This window comes from Giraffa tippelskirchi, chromosome 8 (genome assembly GCF_054371585.1).
Source record: "Giraffa tippelskirchi isolate mGirTip1 chromosome 8, T2T-mGirTip1v1.2.pri, whole genome shotgun sequence".
NCBI classification, from domain to species: Eukaryota; Metazoa; Chordata; class Mammalia; order Artiodactyla; family Giraffidae; genus Giraffa; species Giraffa tippelskirchi.
The window spans coordinates 129,979,227-130,002,087 of NC_137282.1; the positions used below are offsets into that span (position 1 = coordinate 129,979,227).

At 39.0% G+C, this 22,861-nt stretch overlaps 1 protein-coding gene across 12 annotated transcripts in view; it reads right to left on the reverse strand.

Moving 5' to 3' along the window:
- The window catches only part of KIF6 (kinesin family member 6), a 406,499-nt gene that overhangs the window by 289,100 nt on the left and 94,538 nt on the right, over positions 1 to 22,861 (reverse strand). For all 12 annotated transcript variants that reach the window (XR_014062975.1, XR_014062974.1, XR_014062973.1 and 9 more), the window contains exon 5: positions 20,451 to 20,560. Coding sequence is in view for 7 of the 12 variants with exons in the window: in XM_081523236.1 (XP_081379362.1) it covers positions 20,451 to 20,560 (110 nt within the window). In the remaining 5 variants the exon portion in view is untranslated. The remainder of the gene's footprint in view (positions 1 to 20,450; positions 20,561 to 22,861) is intronic.

Consider the following 22,861-nt stretch of genomic DNA (forward strand, 5'->3'; position numbering starts at 1 on the left):
CCCCACCCACTCTTACACTTTGCTCAGAGAAGCACGGCCTGAGCGGGGGGTACTTCCTCTTACCTAAACTGGTTAATATGGGGGTGAGGATGTTTTAAACTCTGTTGTTGGTGGAGAACTTTTCAAAGTCAGAGGAAATAAGAATCATTAGCAAAAGTTTCTTATTAAGTTGCTTCCTTCCCTGCTCCCCACCCCCAACTCCCCAGCTCTCTCACAAATCGATAGCTATTTCCTGAATCCTTAGTCCACTACTCCATTCTGGCTATAATTTTCATAGCTTGAAAGAGGGCTTTATTGGAGTTTCTTAAATAAACATCTTAATTCCAAGATGGAAACCCCCCAAACTATTTATTTGATTCTCTTTGAAAGGGCCTGTGAATAGTTTTCTCTACAAAATGTTTCTAAAATGTTTAGATTTTGAGCAAGAAGTCACTGATAGCCTTAACTTGGACCCCTAAGTGGAAAAGTTCTGCTAACTACACTCAGCCTGCTTAATGATGGGGAAGAAGCAAGCTTTATGTTTTCTCTGTAAACAGAGAATCTTTTCCATTTGGCTAAGTAGTTGGAATTTTTAGGCTTTCTAACTGACTGGAAGACATATAAGGAGCAATGGCCAAGCTCTTGTTCCCAATAATGGAAGCCATCAATGGGAGAACCCTCCCTACTCTCCATCCCACCTCCACGACATTCCAGTACCACCCACTCGCTGAACAGGGACTTTCCAGGAGTTATTACAATGAATCTGGTTTCTCACTTTCATGTGATAGACAAATACTGCTATGGTGATTTCTATTTTTTTTTTTTTTTTTTTACTTGCAGGGGCCCCACATATTGGTACAGGCCATGCCCTGTACAATGGCACCATGTTCAAGATGTTACAATCCACATCAGGTGCCTGCAGATTTATTATAACATATGCTGGTCAGGGGCAGTTAACTGTCTTCTAACAAAACCAGCATATTACAACAATTTTCCAACAGATGGCAGGGGTGCCTTTTAATAATCACATGAAGGTGCCATACAGACAAGAGGTAGCCCTGTCTAGTCACCTTGACTTTGAACAGTATCAGTATCAAGAGCAGGTGGGCCTCATAAAAATGGGAGGGTATCCATGAGGCTCTTCTAAATAACTGAAAGTATCTCGCATGTTGTAAACACAGCCTTGCTATTCATTTCAGTAAAGAGAAAATTCTATAGGTTAGTGTTTTTCAACCTCCTTCCCTCTCACCCCACCCAACCCATTTTCAGAAACTCTCTACAGGAAAGATTTGGGGGAAGGGAGGATATAAATTTTTAGGAGAAGTATGTAAGAGGAGCCCTCCTTCCTGCATTTAAACAATTTCAAAGGTAGACTTCCTTCAGACTGATTAAAAATCTCAAATATTTCTTCTGTTATAAAATATAAATAATTGAAACATATCACTTAAGAAAGTTTTACAAATGTGCAATAAATTTTTCTGTTGGTCTTAACCTAGATAGATTGGGCTAAAAGGATACTTCTTCTATTTAACCACTATTGAGATATTTTGAAAACTCTTCCTAGTATCTTGAAAAGGATATCTTTTCTTTCTTGTTTTATCTAATATTATACTTTCTTACTGATAAGGAAAAATATAGCCAATCACACGACACTTTAGGTTGAGTTATTTATTTTAGCTACAAAGACACCAGGTTCTCAACCAAATATTTAAGGAAGAAGTTAAACCAACTCTCTACAATCTCATTCAAAAGAGAGAAGCAGAGGAAATACTTCCTAACTCATACTATGAGGCCAGCATTACACTTATACCCAAACCAGACAAAGACATAATGGGAAAAGAAAACTCTAGACTATATCTCTCATGAATATAGATGCAAAAATCCTCAATAAAGTATTAGCTAATCAAATCCAACAATGTATAAAAAAAATGATACACCATGACTAAGTGGGATTATCTCAGGTATATAAGGCTGGCTCAACATTCAAATATCAGTCAATACAATCCATCATATCAACAAACTGAAAAATAAAATCACACATAATCATATTAATAGATGCTGAACAAACATTTGACAAAATTCAACATCCATTCATGATAAAAACTCTCAGTAAATTAGGAATAGAGAAGATCCTTCTCAACTTGATAAAGATAATCTACAAAAAACCTACAGCTAATATCATAGTTGATGGTGAGAAACTCAAAGCTTTCCTAGTAATATCAGGTACAAGGTTAGGCTAGCCCCTCTCATCATTCCTTTTCAACATTATACTGGAAGTCCTTGTTAATGCAATAATTCAAGAAAAGAAAAGAAAAGCTATACAGATTGTGGAAAAAAACATAAAGATGTCTTTGCTCACAGATGATATATGCATAAAACCTGAAAGAACCGACAAAAAAACTCCTGAAACTAATAAGTGGTTATAGCAACACTGCAGGACACAAAGTTAATATACAAAAATCAATTGTTTTCCTATATACTAACAATTAACAAGTGGACTTTGAAATTAAAAACACAAAGCCATTTACCTTAGCACTTAAAAAAAGAAATATTTAGATATAAATCTAACAAAATATGCCCACCATTTATAGGAGGAAAACTACAAAATTCTAATGAAAGAAATCAAAGAACTAAATAAATGTCAAGGTTTTCCATGTTCATGGATAGGAAGGTTCAGTACTGTCCAGATATCACTTCTTTCCAACTTGACATACATATGCAATGAAACCCCAATAATCCCAGCACATTATTCTGTGGATATTAACAAAATGATTCTGATGTTTATATAGAGAGGCAAAAGACCCAGAATAGCAAAAACAAAATTTCACGAGAAGAACAAAGTTGGAGGACCAACACTACCCAACTTCAAGACTTACTATAAAGCTATAGTAATCAAGGTAATGTGGTACTGATGAAAGCATAGATAAATCGATCAGTGAAATAGAACACAGAATTCAGAAATAGACTCACATAACTACAGTCAGCTGATCTTTCACAAAGATATCAAGGCAATATAATGGCGCAAAGACAACCTCTTCAAAAAGTGGTTCTAGAACAACTGGACCTCCACACACAAAGAAATGAATCCAGACACAGACTTTATACCACGCATAAAAATTAACTTAAAATGAATCACAGACCTAAATGTAAAATGCAAAACTAGAAAACTCCTAGAAGGTAACATAGAAAAAAACCCAGATGGCCTTGGGTATGGTGACATCTTTTTGGATACAACACTAAAGACATGATCCTTGAAGGAAATAACTGATAATCATTAAAATTAAAAACTTATGTTCTGCAAAAGACAATGTCTGAAGATGTAGAAAATAAGCCACAGACTGGAAGAAAACATTTGCAAAAGACACATCTGGTAAAGGACTGGTATCCAGAGTATACAAAGAACTCTTAAAGCTCAACAATAAGAAAACAAAGAACCCAATTAAAAAATGGCCAAAAACCTTAACAGACACCTCACCAAAGAAGATATACAGATGGCAAATAAGCATATGAAAAGATGTTCCACGTCACACGTCATCAGGAAAATGGAAATGTAAAAAATAATGAGATATCAGTACACACCTATTAAAATGGCCAAAACCCAGAACACTAACGACATCAAATGCTGGGAGGTAAAGCAACAAGAATTCTCATCTATTGTTGGTGGAAATGCGAAAATGGTACAGCCATTTTGGTAGTTTCTCAAAAAACTAAACTACTCCTATCAATCCCAAACCTAGAAGCAACCAAGATGCCCTTCACCTAATGGATAAACTTTGGTACAAACAAACAATGGAATACTATTCAGTGCTAAAAAGAAAAGAACCATCAAGCCATGAAAAAACACGAAGGATCCTTAAATGCATATTACTAAGTGAAAGAAATGAGTCTGAAAGAGCTATATACTGTATGATTCCAACTATGTGACATTTTGGGAAAGGCAAAACTATGGAGATAATAAAAAGATCAGTGGTTGCCAGGGGTGGAGGTATGGGGTAGTGATGACTAGGCAGAGTGCAGAGGATTCAAAGTCAGTGAAAACACTGTGTATTATCATGATGGGTACATGTCATTATAAATTTGTCCAAACTTGTGGAATGTTCAACACCAAGAGTGAAACCTATGACAAATTACGGACTCGGGGTAATTTTGATGTGTCAGTGTATGTCCATTCTTGGTAACAAGCATATCATTTTGGTGAGTGATGCTGGTAATTGGACAGGCCATGCATGTGTGTGAGGAGGGGATATAAGGGAAATCTCTGTACCTTCCTCTCAGTTTTGTTGTGAACCTAAAACTAAATACTTTATCAAGAAAAAAAAATAGGTTCAAACTGAAAGCTGCAAAATATTCTTTTTTTTTTTAACGGAAGTATAGTTGATTTACAGTAGTATACTAGTCTCAGGTATACAACAAGGTGATTCATTATTTTTATAGTTTTACTCCATTTAAAGTTATTGTACAATATTGGCTATATTCCCTGTGCTGTACAATATACCCTGTAGCTTTTTTTTGTACATAGTATTTTGTACTTCTTAATCCCCAAAGCTGCAAAATATTCTGAGTTACTGTTGTGATGAATTCTTGTCTTGATACCCATATTAACTTCTTTCTTTTCAACTGGCTAACATCCTTTTCTTAATACTATCATTATTATTTCTATGATAATATTATCAGACTTGAACTCTGGTCTTTTGATTTCCCAAAGAACTTAATCAACCACCTAAGCTAACTGTACTACCACAAGTCTTGCATTTCAGAGGTGTGAGCAACCTGTATATGATTAATCCCCTGTCTAAAGAGGAGCAAAATTTAAATGGGTCATTTAATGTACGTAAGTCCCCTACATATGAACAAATTCTGTTCTAAGTGTATGTCTGTAGGTCCAAAAAAATTAGCCAAGGTACCCAACTAACACAGTCAGCTATATAGTACTGTATAATAGGTTTATAACACTCTTCACACAAATAATACCTCAAAAACAAAAACAAAAAATAAAGAGAACATTTCAAATCCTACAATACAGTACTTTGAAAAGTACAGTGGTATAGCACAACAGTTGGTGTCCAGGGGCTGGCATCGAGTGAACAGGCAAGAAGAGTTACCGACTGGAGGAGGCAGAGGAGGTGCGAGATGGTGGCGCTGAAGGATCGTCACCAATAGGAGATGGAGGGTGAGCTGTCAGGCATGTCAGGCATGTCACTCATGCCTGACGCTGATGGCACAGGTTCTGGTTCCTCGCTGGATTCAACTCTATCTGCTCTCTTGAAAAAACAATCCAGTGATGTCTGGGTGCGTGCATGCTAAGTCGCTTCAGTCGTGTCTGACTCTGCGACCCTATGGACTGTAGCCCACCAGTAGTAGCTCTTTTTTCTTTTCTTGGCACAGATGACATGGTAGCACTAGACTGCATCCTGAATGGCTGCTGAGTGTTCGTGTACCATTCTACTTTCAGATCTTGTGCCTCAAAAACTAACAGAGCCTCTCAAATAAAGAAAACCCCCTTGCATTTCCTGCATCGTTAATCTCTTCGGTCCTGCAGTTACTTCTGTCTCTCTTTGTCCTTTCTCTGGGTCTCCAATTCCATCAGGTCTTCATTAGTAAGCTCCTTATGCCGCACAGCAAGGAGTTCAATGAAGTTGTCCTCTTGCAGACTAGCTCCAGCTTCTCGCTGAGGGTCACTAAGTCGCTGAAGACCTCTTTGGACTTCTCATCCACCTTCTCAAATCCATGAAAACTGTGAGCTAACTGCAGGCAAAGGTTCTTCCAAACCCCATTCATGGTGATGGTCCTAATCTCACATCAAGCAAAGTCAATATTTTTTGTGGCCTTGTAGATGTTACAGTCTTTCCAAAATTGTTGTGAGGTTGTTCCTGATTCATCACTCACCTTTACTGTCTGAGGAGAAGTGTGATGTAAATAATATTTCCTGAAAGTCGCTACAGCTTCTTGGTCCATAGGTTGGATGAGTGATGTAGTGTTTGGTGGCGGATGCACTTCTTTGACCTTGGGATGAAAGTCATCCATGGATGGGGGTACCCCAAACACTGTCAAGCAGCAAAAGAATGTTGAGTGGGATGTCCTTCTCCAAGCAATATTTCTCTACCTCCAGGATAAAGTGGTGGAAAAAACCAGTCCTGGAAAATGGCCTGTATAACCCAGGTTTTGGAGTTAACAGGAAGAGAATTGTGCAGCTGTTTTTAAGGGATCTTGTGTTTTCTGAACAGTAAAGTAAGAGTGGCTTCAGTTTCATATTGCTGGAAGCATTGCCACCAAACAACAGAGCCAGTCTATCCTTTGCTGCTTTATAGCCTGGCATCATGTTTTCCTCCTTACTGCTGTAACTTCAGTCTGGCATCCTCTTTCAGTACAGTCCTGTCTCAGTCACATAAAAAACCTGCTCTGGTAAATACACACCTTCCTCAAAAATTTCTCAAAGCATTTCAGGAAATTCCCAGGTAGCTATTGTATATGCACTCACCATCTCGCCACTTAACTTTTACATTAAAAAGGTTGACTATAGCCTTGAATGGATGAAACCAGCCATGGCTGGCTTTAAAAGATGCACCTTCTGATTCTTTGCCGTGTTTCTTCTTCAGTTCAGTTCAGTTCAGCCGCTCAGTCATGTCTGACTCTTTGTGACCCCAAGGACTGCAGCATGCCAGGCTTCCCCGTCCATCGTCAACTCCTGGAGCTTACTCAAACTCATGTCCATAGAGTCAGTGATGCCATCCAACCATCCCATCCTCTGTCGTCCCCTTCTCCTCCCGCCTTCAATCTTTCCCAGCGTCAGGGTCTTTTCAAATGAGTCAGTTCTTCATATCAGGTGGCCAAAGTATTGGAGTTTCAGCTTAAGCATCAGTCCTTCCAATGAATATTCAGGACTGATTTCCTTTAGCATGGACTGGTTGGATCTCCTTGCAGTCTGAGGGACTCTCAAGAGTTCTCCAACACCACAGTTCAAAAGCATCAATTCTTCGGTGCTCAGCTTTCTTTATGATACAACACTTCCATCCGTACATGACTACTGGAAAAACAAAAGATTTGACTAGATGGACCTTTGTTGGGAAAGTAATGTCTCTGCTTTTTAATATGCTATCTAGGTTTGTCATAGCTTTTCTTCCAAGGAGCAAGCGTCTTTTAATTTCACGGCTGCAGTCACCATCTGCAGTGATTTTGGAGCCCCCCCAAAAGTTTCTCCTTCAAGTCTTCATAAAGGCTTTTAGCTTCCTCTTGAATCAGCATTAAGCTAAGTGGGATTCAAAGCTGGTGCTGATCCTATATCTACACACTGAGAAGTTTTTCCATCTTCTCTATAACTTTTCCATGCTTCTCTGATATTATTATCAACATCATTGGCAGAGCAGACTTCATATGTTCCATGATCTTGTCTGTGTTTTTTATAATCATGCCAATTGTTGAATAATTCATGTTTTAAGAACAAGCAATGCCTACTATCTTTTCACCTCACTCTACTCTCTCAATTATTTACTTTGTCATTTCCATTGTTATTGCTTGGCACCTCTTAGTGGTACCAGCTACATCACCACTGCTTTTACACTTGTTTCTGAACATCTTGGGACTAAAATAAAGATACTATACTACTGTACTCTATACTTGTGGTGTGTGTGCTCAGTTGCTCAGTTGTGTCTGACTCTTTGCGACCCTATGGACCGTAGCCTACCAGGGCTCTGTCCATGGAAGTTTCTAGGCAACAATACAGGAGCAGGTTGCCATTTCCTTCTCCAGGGGATCTTCCCAACCCAGGAATTGGACCTGCATTCGAATCTGCATTGGCAGGCAGATTCTTTACCACTGCACCAGCTGGGAAGCCCACTCTATACAGTACTGTACACAAAAGCACAACCACTGGTAGATGATGCACACATGTGACAACACATGCCAGACATGTGAACCTATGTGACTGGACATGCAAACGCATGTTAGCATCTTTAAAGGTTAACAGCTTGAAAGCTTGAATGTAAGGGACTTACTGTAATGTATCCTACGTAACTCAAGAATGCCTGGTGCCAGTGTGGCAACAACTTTCAAGAAGCTTCTGCTTCTTGCTGTGCTTAGGCTCCCCTATGCTATGAAAACAAGTATCATCAAAAGAACTCAAGAAATAGACCTGCTGGCTACTGCCATGGAGATGCAAAACCAAAATGAGAATTATCCATGGTAGGCAAAGACAGAGCCAGATTAGGCACAATTAATGTGTAGGAGAACCAACACCTTTCTCACCAGTGGTTACATTTATTAATTTATTGGCTACTGTCATTTAATTATTTCACTAAGATTTAGCATGAATATGAAACATTCTTTCATTTCTTTTTTCACAAAATTGTATCCAAATATGATAACAGTTTAGATTGCTAATAACTTAATAGGATCATCTTTCTGTATTATCTTAGATTAACCAAACTTCTCCCACCCAAACAATATCACATCGTTAACCACTGACAGACGGAATGGCTCCCAAATGTAACATAGGTGAGCATGACTTGTCACAGACTCATCTATTGCCTACAGCAACCACCATTTGCATGATTTTCCAGAAGTAAATATTTAACAAAAAAAAACTACACTTGTTATCTTCCTTCTAACACTAATACCCTTTGCTAATTTCCAACAACATTCAGCTGCCACCTTCCTTTTATTAGTGCTCCAGGCTCACAGATAATTCATCATTGAATGAAATGTCTTGTCTGGCTTAAATCCATATGGTAATTACAAAGCCATACACTAAAATTTATCTTCTTCAGTGATACTAACATTTTTTTTTTCAAGGAAAATCATTTTCCTCCCATTTGCACTAATACTTGCTTTCTAGTTCAGAGTTTATAGTTTCAGCATCACAAATTATGTGCTCAATTTTCCACATTTGGGAAAATTACAGGAATAAATAGACCTAGAGGCAATGGATTTGTAATTTTGGAAAAACATAGCATTTCCTCTGCCAAGTAAATAGCTTTATACACCTCTAAGTTTACTCTATGGCATTTTACAAGTTCTGAGTTTATTTACTTTTATTACTTTCATTTTAACATAAACTTTATTATTTTTCCAAGTATAAAAGTAATACATGCTTCTTGTAAAAAAGTTTGAAAATTTTAGAAGTAGAAAGAATTTTAAAAGAGTCCCATCACAAGGACAATATCAACTACAAATTGACACTTGCCATGGGCACTTGCCATCTACCTCTACAACGATTAAATCATGAGCTGCTGCAGCTGCTGACCTTCAACACCGCCTGAAAAGAGTTCAGGGGGGAGAGCACAAATGAGGGAAAAACTGGCAGGACAGGTCTTCAGATAGATATTTTCAGGAACTGATTTTATGATCCCAATTTTTGTATCTCCTCGTATCTAGGAAAGCATCAAAATCCTTCATGGTGACGAGTGTTCCTAGTGACTAGCAAAAGCATCACAAGGCTAGGAGAAAACTTCTGGGAAAAATATGTGCTTGATTGTATGCATTCTCCCTTCACCAAAATCACTCACGTCCTGATCTCCCCCCACCCCCACCCCGCCTCTAGAGCAGCTTCTCAGAGCTCTCGGGGTGCTGACTCCCAGGCTGCCGCCCTCATTTTGCCCCAAATAAAACTTAACTCACAGCTCTCACGTTGTGCATTTGCTTAAGTTGAAAACAATGATAAATATATTGATATAATTCCTCAATTTTCTTATGACTATTTTGCAGACTTGTGGTAAAATTATAAATGTATACATGTTGCTATACCGCTTAATATTAATGATGCTATTTTCCTTTGACTATTTTTGGATACAGGTGCAAGAAAAGGAATGGGGGGTCTACATGGATGGATTTTTCCCCTAAATAACTAAGTGTGGCTCACAATGCAGGTTGCCTGTCGCGGGTGGGGGTTGGGGGGTTCTGATGTCCCTTTCACCCTATTAGGCTCTGATTTTGTTCAGGGAATTATTTCAAAATACTAGTCTTTCCCTGACTCCCTTGCAACCCTAGCTGGCCACGTGACATGATTCTGGTCAGTGATAAGTAAGTGAAAATCAAAGGGTAGAGCTTCTGGGAAGACTGTTAAAGGGGTAGTCTCAACCAGTAATTTTTTTTCCTTTTCTCTTCCAGGAATGTGGATGTGATGTGGAAGGTAACTCAGGCATTTTGCAGACTGAAGTCACCTGCTGAGGTGGCTCAGCAGAAAGACACAAGGAAGCCCCTAAGGCCTCCTGAAGCTTCAGAGGCAGCCCTGGCTGCAGTCTGCAGAACACTTACTGTGCTCCAGCAGTTGATGGGGAAGGAAGGAACTGTTTGGTTAAGCCAAGGTAATTTGGACTGCTGTTAGCTGCAGTTATTAGTTGATTCACTAACAAAAATGTCCAGTATCATTGACTGAATAACTCTTCCCTCTGCCTACATTAAATAGTAACACAGTATAGGATCTGATTCTGGTCTATCTGTTTTTCACCTGTATAATTTTCACGCAGTATAACACAATTTCATTATTAGGGTTTTTACTTCATTTCAGTATATGGTGTCACCAGTTTGCCCTCATTTCTCTTTGCTCTTCTTGGTTGTTTATCTTTTCAGATAAACCCCGGAATAATATCATTTTTTTTAAAGTCTTTCATGTTTTGCTTGGAATTTCACTGAACTTCTACATCAATATGGGAAGAACTGATCTCTTGAAAGCGGTCACACTTCTCATTCATAATAGTTTCATTTACCTTCATCTTCTTTTATTTCTCACCCCACACTGTACTATTATCTTCACAAATCTCTGAAAGTTTCCTGAGTATTTCACCTTTTATTTTTGCTATCTTAAAAGAGTTCAATGTTGCCATTATTTCTTCTACCTGTGAGATTCCTGGGGCTTGCTTCTTGGATTCAGTTAGATAAGTACCGAAAGATAATAGGTCATCAGCCAGCCTGAAGAGCCTCTGTCTGACCTCTGGTTCATAATCACTAGCTTTGGTTTTCTAAAACATCTTCAACTACCCTAGGACTTGATCTGAAGTCATAAGGTCCAGTGTAACTGGATAAACTGCTACAGATGCCCAGGCTGTAACTGCTATAGAAGTTTCCGAGCAGGGAGATAATATGCTACCTGTGACCCTAGTCACCTGGTCCAAATGATCGCTCTGGCCACCTGATGGAGCCTCTTCCCTTCACTCTCCGAGATTTCATTCTAAAGGCTCTTCCCCACATGCACTCTCTCTAGGAGGGCTCAGCACTTCTCCTGCCTTGGCAGCACTTGTCAGTTTGTGGTTTGGTCAGAACTCTGGCCTTGGCACATGCCAGCAAAATTAGGACATCACTGAGGGTCATGGAGGCAAAGACACTGGTGTGAGGGAACTGAAGTGAGCTGCGACAGAAAATCATTGGCTGATACGGGCTCTATTCATAAAACTACTACAGCTTCAAACTATGCCTTTTTTGCATTTACAGACATTATTATAATAGCTGTATAGTTGAGGAGTTGTGTTTTACAGATGTCTCCTGAGGTGTTTCATGGGCATGTTACATTTTCCAACTAAATGGTTAGTGAAATTAAGAATACAGTCTAAATTCTTTATAACGCCTGAAAAGAGCTCACTGAAATTCTCGCAACATAGTGAATACTTCGTATGTATGGTATTGACACTCTCAAAAGGTTGTAATGCTTTTTTTATCTACTAGTAGAGCTGTAAGACTTAGAGGTGTTTCCAAATCTATGTATTCATCTGCAGGACAGAATAAAGTGACCTGGCAAGCCTACATTATTCAAAACTCTTTTAGGTAACTTATGGTTTTACTTTACATGCTCAAAATTCAGAAGAGATTTCAAAAAAACATAATGTAGTATCAGAATAAATCAAACAGTCAGACAACAATTATGAAGAGTACCGGGACAGTAAATTAAAAAAAAAAAAAACAAATCCATACCAATACATAATTTTAAAAGTGTATTTTACCTCTTAATCTCAGGAAAAGAAATTATATGCATTTGTTTATGTGCAAATTACAAGGAAAATGGAATAGACTGTGGTGACAACGTTTTACATGTCAATAATTAATCTCATGTGACTAAATACCCCCAAAATCCACATTCCTAATGTATGAGTGAAAATACTGCAGCTGTTTCTCCCATAGTCCTACTTATCACATATTAGGTAATTGATGGTGAAAGCACCTCTGTTATGAACTGAATGTTTGTGCACCCTCCCTCCAAATACATATGTTGAACTGTAGACTCCAGAACAGTGATAGATAAGCGTCTATTGTTTAAGTCTCCCAGGCTATGGTATTTTGTTATGGTAGCCAAGGTGACTAAGACAACCTTCTATCTAAGACATTTCTGCTATTGAGAACGATCTCTTCCAATCGGCTGTTCGGAGTAGGGAAGAGCAGCTTCCCCCTTGTTATTTACTCTAGCAGGACAGGCTTCCTCATTTTTCAGGCTAGAAAGTTTCTCTATTCTTCTACAATGGTCATCGGCGATGTTCCATTTTTCCAGGAACACAGTCCCTGGTCAATCCATGAAGGACACAGAGTACAACTGACCATCACTGGTCACTGGTCACTTGCCCAGATAATCCCGCAATGTGGAAGCTCTAGTTTCTCAAGAGGTCGCTTCCCACGTGTGTCAGTAATTGACTCCGTAAAAGAGAAGGGTGGAGTTAGTTTTAACTTTGAGATCTATGTGTACAGGTCTAGGAATCTCAAATGCTAAATGGGGCCAGAAAATGACACAAAAGAAAAGTATAATGCAGTAGGTAGGTGTAAGAACTGAAGGCAGCCTGCTTCATCTAAAGGCAATCACTTTACAAATTTTCAACATAAAATGTGTAGACCAAACAAAGCATATTTGGTACTGATGCAAGGAGTGTCCACAGCATAAGTGAAAGGACTGGCTTTCAAAAGGACAGAGTTTCCTGAGACTAGAGGAATGTAAATGATGGAGGGAAAAGGGTGGGAGGCAGCAAGTTGAGGGAACTTGTGTTTGAGGAACTGATCAGTTTACAAGTCTGTTCTGCTAGACTAGAGCCCTCTGAGGTCAGGAGCAGGTGCTCTCAGCCCCACCGCAGAGCGTCTGACACACAACAGACAGAACTGCACTGGACTCAAAGCTTTGGCTCACACAAGAGCCTCCTGGGGCCGGAAGACGCCCAGAAATCACAGTCCTCCCAGAGTTCAGATGGAGAACCAAGATAAGCCGGGGTTGTCCAGGCAAGAAGAGCACCATCACTCCCAGCTCTGAGGCTGATCTCCTATCTCTTTCCAGAACACGGAATCTTGGGGAAATGTCACACAATCTCTGTGACCCTTAGTTTAGTCATCCATGAAACACGGATTATGATGTCATAGGGAAGAACTTTTTGTATTCTATTACAAATTAATCACTAAAGGGATGCTGCCTATAAGCTTAGATCGTAATCTTCCATCTCTCTGGGAACACTGCTTCCCAGGTGATAAACATTAAGCTAAAAGACCTTTGTTTAGCTCACAGGAAACATCCTGACCAGGCCTATCTGTGAATGACTGCAGGGAGGAAGAAATTAACACTTTCCCTGTGGAGGCTGATGGGAACCAGGAAGTGTTTGATTTTACTCTCTCCCCTTTTAGAGTAAAAGGAGCCTGGATTCAAACTCAGGCAGGATGGCTCTTTGTAGGGGATGAGCCTGCCATCTTCTTGGTCTGCTGGCTTTCCAAACAGCATCGTTATTCCTTGCCCCCACAACTAGTCTCTTGATTATTGGTGAGCAGCACAAGCTTAGACTCTGTAAACAGTGAGGTTTTCCTGGTATCTCAAAGAGAAACTTTCCCTAGGCGGATGAGTGAAGAGATTAAGGTGGACGGGCCTGCATTAGAAGCATCTGGGATGCTTGTTCAAACATAACTGAACCTTCTGGAGGTAGAGGCCAGGAATCTGCATCTCTAACAGTCATTGCACGTGATTCTTCCACACAGTTAAATTTCAAGCCACTGGATTATGACATTTTCCGGTTTTGCCCCTCCTGACTCCTATTGCCACGTGAATGGTCCTAATAACTTCCCGCAATGCTCCAGACTCTCTCTGACCTCCATTCATCTCATTCCTGTGCTGACACTGCTGAGTGATATTTCTTCCTGAAAGGTAGTTCCAGTCATGCTATGCCCTGGATTAAAAATCTTCAAGGGCTGCACCTTGTCTGCCGAATCCTTGTTTTGTACCTTTCCAGTCTTAAAGTTCTCCCTATTTCTTCACTGGGTTCCTGCTGAACAGGTTTATTAACTGTCCAGGACAAGCTCTCTGCTTTGCAACTTCCTGCCTCTGTTTCCACCTGAATGCCACACTCCACGGGACAAAGTCCTAGCCCCACCTTCCAGCACTATTCCATGTGCCATCTTCTCCTTGAGTCTTCTTCTGATTGCTTGACCTGGTGTGATTTCTTTCTCCTCTCAGGCCTTGCCATTCTTTGTGCCTCTCTTAGGATTTTCATATTCCACTTGATGCTATTTTGTACTATTTTTATCCACTGCGCTATGAGTTCCAGGAAGGCAAAGCCTATGTTGGTAAATTCAGGGCCTAGCAGAGTGTGTGGAACCAAGTTGGATCTCAATAAATGTTTGCTAAATCCATTCCACATGACTAGGCTGTAAGCCAGGAAGGCAGATACTTTTTGTAACTCTTGTGGCACTTAGCAGAGTTTTATATCCAGTAGGTATTAGAGATGTCATGAATTTAAACTTAACATCTGTCAGTTTTTTTCTTTTGATGACAAATTATTTAAAAAACACAACATAGCCAAGACTTCAATACTGAATGCTATAATTTACTGACTTTTTTTTTTTTTAACAGTAATAACCATGACTGTCTTTGGAACCTTAAATGGAATATGCATCCATATTTAGGAATACTAAAATTACACTAAAGTAAGGTGACTATTTTCCCTATGGTTAAGACCAGCAGTTATACTGTTTTAATTCATGAGACATACTTAGAATCTAACTATATTCCCTTTATAGCATATGACATAAGGAGCTCTCAAAAGAAGAGTTTCTATTTTCATTTAAATTACTAAATGCAGAATAGCTCTACTACACATCTGTGCATAAGCATATATATGTCTATAGATAAAAATATAGCCACTTACTGTTTTAAATTAAAATTATATTTTGTGACAATCGTAGATTTACAAGCAGCTGTAAGAAATAATGCAGAGAGATCCCATGTACCCATTACCCAGTTTTTTGCAATGGTAACATCTTATAAAATGATATTAAAGCATCACAACCAGGACCTTGAAATTAATAAAATCCACTGATTTAATTCAGATGTTCCAGTTCTGTTTTTGCTCACCTATGTATATGTGCTTTAGTTCTATGCATTTTGATAGCTTGTATATCCACCGTCAGAGTCAAGACACAGGAGGGTCCACCACCACAAGGATCTATCAATGGACTCATATAACCATTCCCCCCTCCCACCCTAACTCCTGTCAGCCACTGATCTGTTACTCACTTCTATAACTCTGCCAATTAATGAACATCAGATAAATGAAATCACAAAGCATATTATCTTTTGGGACTGGCTTTTTTTCACTCAGCATAATTCCCTGGAGATTCACCCAAGTTGTTAAGTGTATCAACAGTTCATTCCTTTCTGTTATTGTCATTTTATTAAACTACAGACAAATGCATGAAGTTATGTACCTACCATTACAGTATCAAATTTAATAGTTTCACTGTCCCCCAAATCATCTGTGTTTCACTTATTCATCCCTCTACCCTTGGCAACCCTCCTCAATCACTGGCAAACACTGATATTTCTACTGTATCTATAGTTCTGCCTTTTCCAGAATGTCATACAGTTGGAATCATAGAGCATGTAGACTTTTCATGCTGGCTTTTGCACTTAGCACCATACATTTAATGTTTCTCCATGTCTTTCCATGGTTTAATAGCTCATTTATTTTTATTGCCAAATAATATTCCACTACATGGATGTACCACTGTTTTTATATTTGCCTATTGAGAAAGATCTTGGTTACTTTTGGTTTTTGGTAATTATGAATAAGGCTGCTATATCCATATGTGGGTAGGTTTTTGTGCTGTCATAAATTTTCACCTCATTTAGTTAAATACCTAGGAGTGTGACTGCTGGATCATATAGTAAGACTTATGCTTAATTTTGTAAGAAATTAGAAACTGTCTTTCAGAGTGGCCATACTATTTTGCTTTCCCACCAGCAATGAATGAGAGTTTCAGTTACACTACATTCTTGTCAGCATTTGATATTGCTAGTTTAACAGTTTAAAAGGTGTGTAGTGGTATCTTGTGTTTCAACTAACAACTCTTCAATGACAGATGGTGTTGATCATCTTTTCATATACTTATTTACCATCTATATATCTTCTTTGGTGAGTTGTCTCTTCAGATTTCTTCCTCACTTCTTAAGTGAATTGTTTTCTTATTGTTGCATTTTAAGAGTTCTTTGAATGCTTTGGATACAAGCCCTTTATCAGATATGCGTTTGGTAAATAACTTCTCTGAGTCTCTGGTTTGTCTTTTTATACTACTGACAGTGCCTTTCAGAGAGCCGATGTTTTTAATTTTAATGAATTCAACTTACCTGTTTTATTCTCTCACAAGTCATACCTTTGGACTTATATCTAAAAACTCATTGCCAAATGACTAGAGCAATAATTGCAAAAAGTGATTGACTTTAGCCTGGTGCCCTGACAGTATATAGACAGAGTCCACAGGAAGTCCACAGGCTTGTAAATGCTTCTGCAAGAGCAGAGAGGTGGAAGCCATTAGAATATAAGAGGGAAAAGAAACAGAAGAGGCAAAGCACACATGAGAGGAGCAAAGGTGGGTGTCCACCAGGTGAGCCGGGGGGAAGCTGTGTTGCTCAGTGGTAGGGAACCTGTTACTGATGCTATTATTGTGCCATATCAAAATAACCTTGAATTCTACCTCACATAGTTAACCCAAGTATAAGAATATGGAAGGGATCAAAAGTGTGTATTGTCATTGTCCCTCAAATGGATGACTTCAGGAGAGAACCAAAGTCAACAGACATCTTGCCTAGTGTTTTTGAATGATATTCAGAGTGTTTGGAACATTCCTGCTTACAACAAATACAGCCAGTCAACCAGACAGACAGGATTTTAGAGTTAAAGCCTGTTCTGGTTCAAGAGTGTGAAACCAGATTAACAGTGCATCCACACTCTTAATCCAATCCAGGTACAGCAAAAGTCACATCCCATTATAAAGAATTGCTTTATCATCTTAGTAAAAGGTAAAACCTTCAAAATCCCCAGAAAACTAGCAGACTCAATACCAGTCAAATCCCATTATCCCCACACCAAAAGACTACACAGCTCTGAGCTGTTCTGGGATTTCATACTATTGGATACATCTGAAGTACACAAGATATAGTCTTGGGATATGGGAATCTCCTTTCTTAATGAGAATATTCTCATTTTTATTTTAATGAGATTTGTTGTCATGTAATTATAGTCTGAAACATAAGAAACTTTCAGACCACTTTTGTACATGTGTGTGTGGGGTGGGGGGGTGTGTGTGGTGTGGGGTAGTTCATTAAAAACATCTGTTTTGTAACTAAGGGCATTTCTGATTTGAGTCAGTGAACTCCTTCTCCAGCAAGAAGACAGAGCTACTAAAGAAGGAACTGCAGTTTTAGTCAGGAAGCTGGCACCAGCTATAGAGACAACCTCACCAACATTGAGAACCACGGCTAAATGCCAGGCGTGCTGGGAAAAGGAGAGTCACAGGGGGAATTAAGCCTTTCCCTTGCTCTCAAGAGGCCTAAGGGCATTTTCTAACAGGACAACAGAAAATACCCAGAGCACTTCTTATTCTTCTGTGAAGGGGAGAAGAACCACCAAATAAATTCCACCGTATGAGATCACTAATCTTTGAACTTTAGACACTAGAGGTTGGATGGTTGTTAAATATTATATAATCCAATGCCCACATTTTACAGGCAAAGAGAAACCCAGGAAAGTGAAAAAAAAAATGGTTTAAGATTGCAGTTTTGGGACCAGAATCCAAATTTCCCGCCTTCTAATCAAGTGCTCTTTCCTCTAGATCACATCACCTCTCTTAGAACTCAAAGGGCTTTTCTCACTCCTTGGTCTTCCCATAGTTAGACTGCACCTAATTACGTCAGATAGACTCAGGCTCACAGAGCTCATGCTGTTTTCCCTATACATTCTCATCTTCCAAGAGTCTCCTTCATGGTTTCAACTTGACAGACAATTGTTAGAAATTTTAAGGAGTTACTTCAGCCGAGGTGGGAAAGAGACTACCAGCTCAAGGAAGGCATGCTCCCTCCCTCTGTGGAATGTAGTATAAACCTACACATCCAGGCCGGTGTTCTCAGAAGCCAAGTTACACCTGTGAAATGCATCACAACCACCCGCATGCTATTCTGGCATAAGAGTGAGAGTGTCTGCTTTTTAATCCTTGTTCTACCACTAACTGAGTAGTTTTGAGGCCCTGGGCAAGTCCTGACTGTCTGAGCTTCCTCTCTTCAACTAGCGAAACAAATAGAGCCGTAACCTCTGGGATTCACCTTCTCTGAAGAACCAGTCAAATCCAAGGTGGGAGACAGAATCTACCTGTCTTCTGTCTTCCTCTCTCCCTCTCTCCCTTTCTTCCTTCCTTTCCTTCTTTCCTCCTATTTATTTATTGCATATCTCTCAGATTTCTCTTTCCTCCATGTTCATCACAGACAAGCCCTTCATTTCTGGATTTATTAGTAAACATGCTTCAAGCTCTTCAGTGTAGATATGGCTTGTTAAAAGCAATCTTGCGTGCTTGCTCAGTCGCTTCAGTTGTGTCCAACTCTTTGCGACCCCATGGACTGTAGTTCGCCAGGCTCCTCTGTCCATGGGGATTCCCCAGGCAAGAATACTGGCGTGGGTTACCATGCCCTGCTCCAGGGGATCCTCCCCACCCAGGTATTGAACCCACATCTCTTATGTCTCCTGCATTGGCAGGTGGGTTCTTTACCACTAGCATCACCTGGAATGCAAGAGTTATCCTAGAGGTATATAGGTTAGACTGGAGGCTAGAAAACTAATTAAGAAGCCTATTAGAATAAAGATCAATCTCATACCAAAAACCTGTCATGCAAGCGCCCCAAAGCCTGGCTTCCGTTGGCCTTTCTGCTTTCACTTCACATGACTCCTCAGCACATAGCCTTTCTGTCTTAAACGCTATTGTTTCTATCCTTTCTGTGAGGAAGGTGTTTCATTTCTGTAAACTTAATTCCAACGGTTTCTTTAAGAGCAATTTCTTCCATGGAGTCAGTAGTCTTTCCTTTCTCTTAATTTTTATACAAATATTAAGAATACCAACAATATTCCCCTTTCCTACTTCCCTCTAGTAAATACTGTTAGCATAAAAAAGATGAGATGTAAAAACTCTTAATCAACATTTACAGAAGAACATGTATGTTTTACATATATTCTTTATATATATATATTTTATTATCTCTTCTTGTTTCCTTTGCAAATTAAAATAAGAAAATGGCTGTTGATCTTTTTGGTAGAGGATTAACATATAGTTTAAACTTCCTTAGAATAGTTAATAAGAAAAATATCACGATACATTTTCTTGGCTCTACCAACATTCTAAAGATATCTGGACAAAAGTATATGAATTATTACTAAATATGTGGATAACTTAGGCAAATATTCAAGCAAACAGTGAGGAATATTACATACATGCTTACAGAGTAACTTATTCCATTATGAGATAAGCTCTGAAGACTATTTCTATGTCATTAGGAAACAATCAGAGCCAATCTGACCAAAAGCATGTTAATGTTAGTCAATAACTGTAGAGAAGCATTTGGGGAATACAAAGTTTTATTTTCTCTCTTCTCTGGTGACTCCAATGGTAAAGACTCTGCCTGCAATGCAGGAGACCGGCGTTGGATCCCTGGGTTGGGAAGATCCCCTGGAGGAGGGAATTGGCAAGCCACTCCAGTATTCTTGCCTGGAGAATTCCCTGGACAGAGGAGCCTGGCGAACTACAGTCCGTGGGGTCTCAAAGAGTCGGACACGACTGAGTGACCAACACTAACTAGAGGTTTACTTTCTCTCTTTCAAATTCTTTTATTGCTAATTTGAATACCTTCCTCAGAGAAAGGCCACAATCGGAGGAGTAAAACAGTCTCATTTCACGTGGCAGGAGTAAAGCGGTGCTGTGTAGCCCATCAGTCCTCTCGGCACCCACTCTCTGAGAACATTCACTGCATCCACTTGTACCAACTCTCAGAGAGATTGTTTCAGGAATGGAGTTTCAAGCAATTTTAGGTCCCATCACTACTGTCTATTTGTCATAACTGGAAAAAATATCCACTACACTACAAAAAGATTCTGTTATCCAGTATTTGTTAATTATGATTGAGACCAGAAACATACAAAGTTTCAAAGAAAACAATTGAAGGGAACATCTGAAAGTAATTTTCCCCCACTCTTTGTTGTTCTGCTACTCACGGCAAATCTTCCAAACTGGAGGCTTCATGTCTTGGATCCAATAGATCATAACCACATTCATTGTAGATTTCCAAATAGGAAATGTGCGTTGTATATATTTTGCTGCTGTCCTGATTGGGAAAGAGAAAAATGTTATTAAATGGCTATAAATCATGATTCAGCTTAGAGAGAGATGAACACATTTATCTTTAGTTTCCTTACACTTTCTCTCCTTCACTCTCTCACTTTGCATGGTTTTCATTTTCAGTTCGTGACACTTTCAAGTTGCCAGTTACCATATGCATGAAGCTTTTTTTTTTAAGATGGCCAACATCCATGATTACAAGCAACTTCAGTCTGTTATTTTTTATTGTTTCCACGTTATATGTAAAAAGTCAATATACACTTGAAATGGGCCAACTTAGTTGCAGAACTGTATAAAACACTATTTTTTTACTTTCAGACAGGCAAAAAAAAAAACCACAACAGAACACTGAATTGTTATTTCGGTTTAAAAACTTCAGCAGCCAAAGAATTTCTATCTTCAATCGTAATTCCTTTTTAACTTTTCTAATATTCAAGTTTCCAATGACAGATAAGACAGTAAATAGATATGGAAAGTGAATTCCAGAGGATAACAGTAAGATGGACATTAACAGTAACAGTAAGATGGACATTAACAGTTCACTACTTGTACCTTGCATGCTCAATTGCTCAGTTGTGTCTGACTCTTTGTGACCCCATGGACTGTAGCCCATCAGGCTCCTCTGTTCATGGGATTTTCCAGGCAAGAATACTGGAGTGGGTTGCCATTTCCTACTCCACTTATACCTTACCTGTTGGGTTAATTTTCCTTGCCCAAGAGGCAAATTAGAGATATTAGAGATATTCAGCTATTGACAGAGAAAGGCCTTTTCTGTGAGTCATTGCTGAGATACAATGATACAGGCATCAATGTAATTAAGCTAAAAGTCAAGGTGACTGGTCCTAGTCTCAGTTCTGCCAACAGAAAGAACTCACTCCCTCTGAGATGGAATAAAACAGGGGATTTTTGTTTTTCAGCTCTCAAGAAAGATCCAAGCTGTTTTTCAATACAAAGTATCAATAAGAGCACCTTTTCTTGCTTCCCCCAAGACAGAAATGCTTCCATTTCTGCAAATATTAAGAGTCCTGTTACTCATAAGAGGAGAATATATTTGTGTCTTCTGGCAAGAAGGTCAGCAGATTGTCAGAGTGGATATTCATCGACAGGATTCTCATCTATATCCAAGAAAACCCATTTGACAGGTATTATTCAAAGGAGGAGAAGATGGGAAAAGAATCATGGCCTGCAAATCCAAATCTGGAATCCTAGTCCTGGCAACTCTGAGCTGCTACCAGGTCAGACCTCTGTTCCACACCCACTGAAATGAGGAAGTTGGATAAGGACTCTGTATATGTTCTTCAGGTTAAAATGAATATGATTCTCTGGCCCTAAAATGGCCCAAACTATCCACATAAAGATACTACCACTTCATAAAAATGAAATAATACACGAAAATTTAGGGCAGTTCTCAGCTAGCACATGACTATAGTGAGATACTCAAACTACAGCTGAAATTCCATGGCTGGTGTTCTGCAAAGTGACAGCATGGACTGAATCTCTACTAAGCGACTTCTCCCAACCAAATGCTGGAAATCTTGTTGATGTGGGTCACGCTGGCTGCTAACACTGACAAATGATCTATCAATTCTATTAGTGTCCTCATTTAGTAAAGGCATCAAATCAACATAATTTCAGGGGTTATAGCTTACATTAGTGCAGGAAACAAGAGACTACAAATACTAGACACAGGATGAGTGGCCTTTAGTCTAATCCAATGTTTCCTAAAATGTCACTTAAAATACTTGTGGAAAAAAGTGTTCCTTGATCAAAGTACATGCTGTCCATCCCTGAAAGATTCTTAGAGCAAGTTAAAATTCAAGGGCAATTACTCAGCAACATCTTGAGATCCTGTTTGAAACAACATATTACTAAAATTTACCTGAACATATCTGACATGTCCCATCGATTATGGTTTGAGATTTTAGCATACAAATATGAATTTATCTCAGCATCAGACAAAGCTGGGTTAGAGCAGTGGATCTGCCTTTATAACTGAGTGATCCTGCACCCTTAACCTCAGTTGTTTAATCATGAAATTGGGGATAATAACCTTTAATTGCAGAATTATTGTAATGGAGAAATAAGTTTCTGTAGTTTAAATCCTAACAACAATGCTAGGCACCGATAAGTGTTAATAGGCACCGATAAATCATTGCTGCTGCTGCTATTATTATTATTGCTGTTATTATTTTTATTTCTGAAAGCCTCCAAACAGAGAATTCAGTATGTGAACACAGAAAGAAAGGAAAAGAAAGGCAAAAAGAACAGCCAAACTGTATGTTCATCG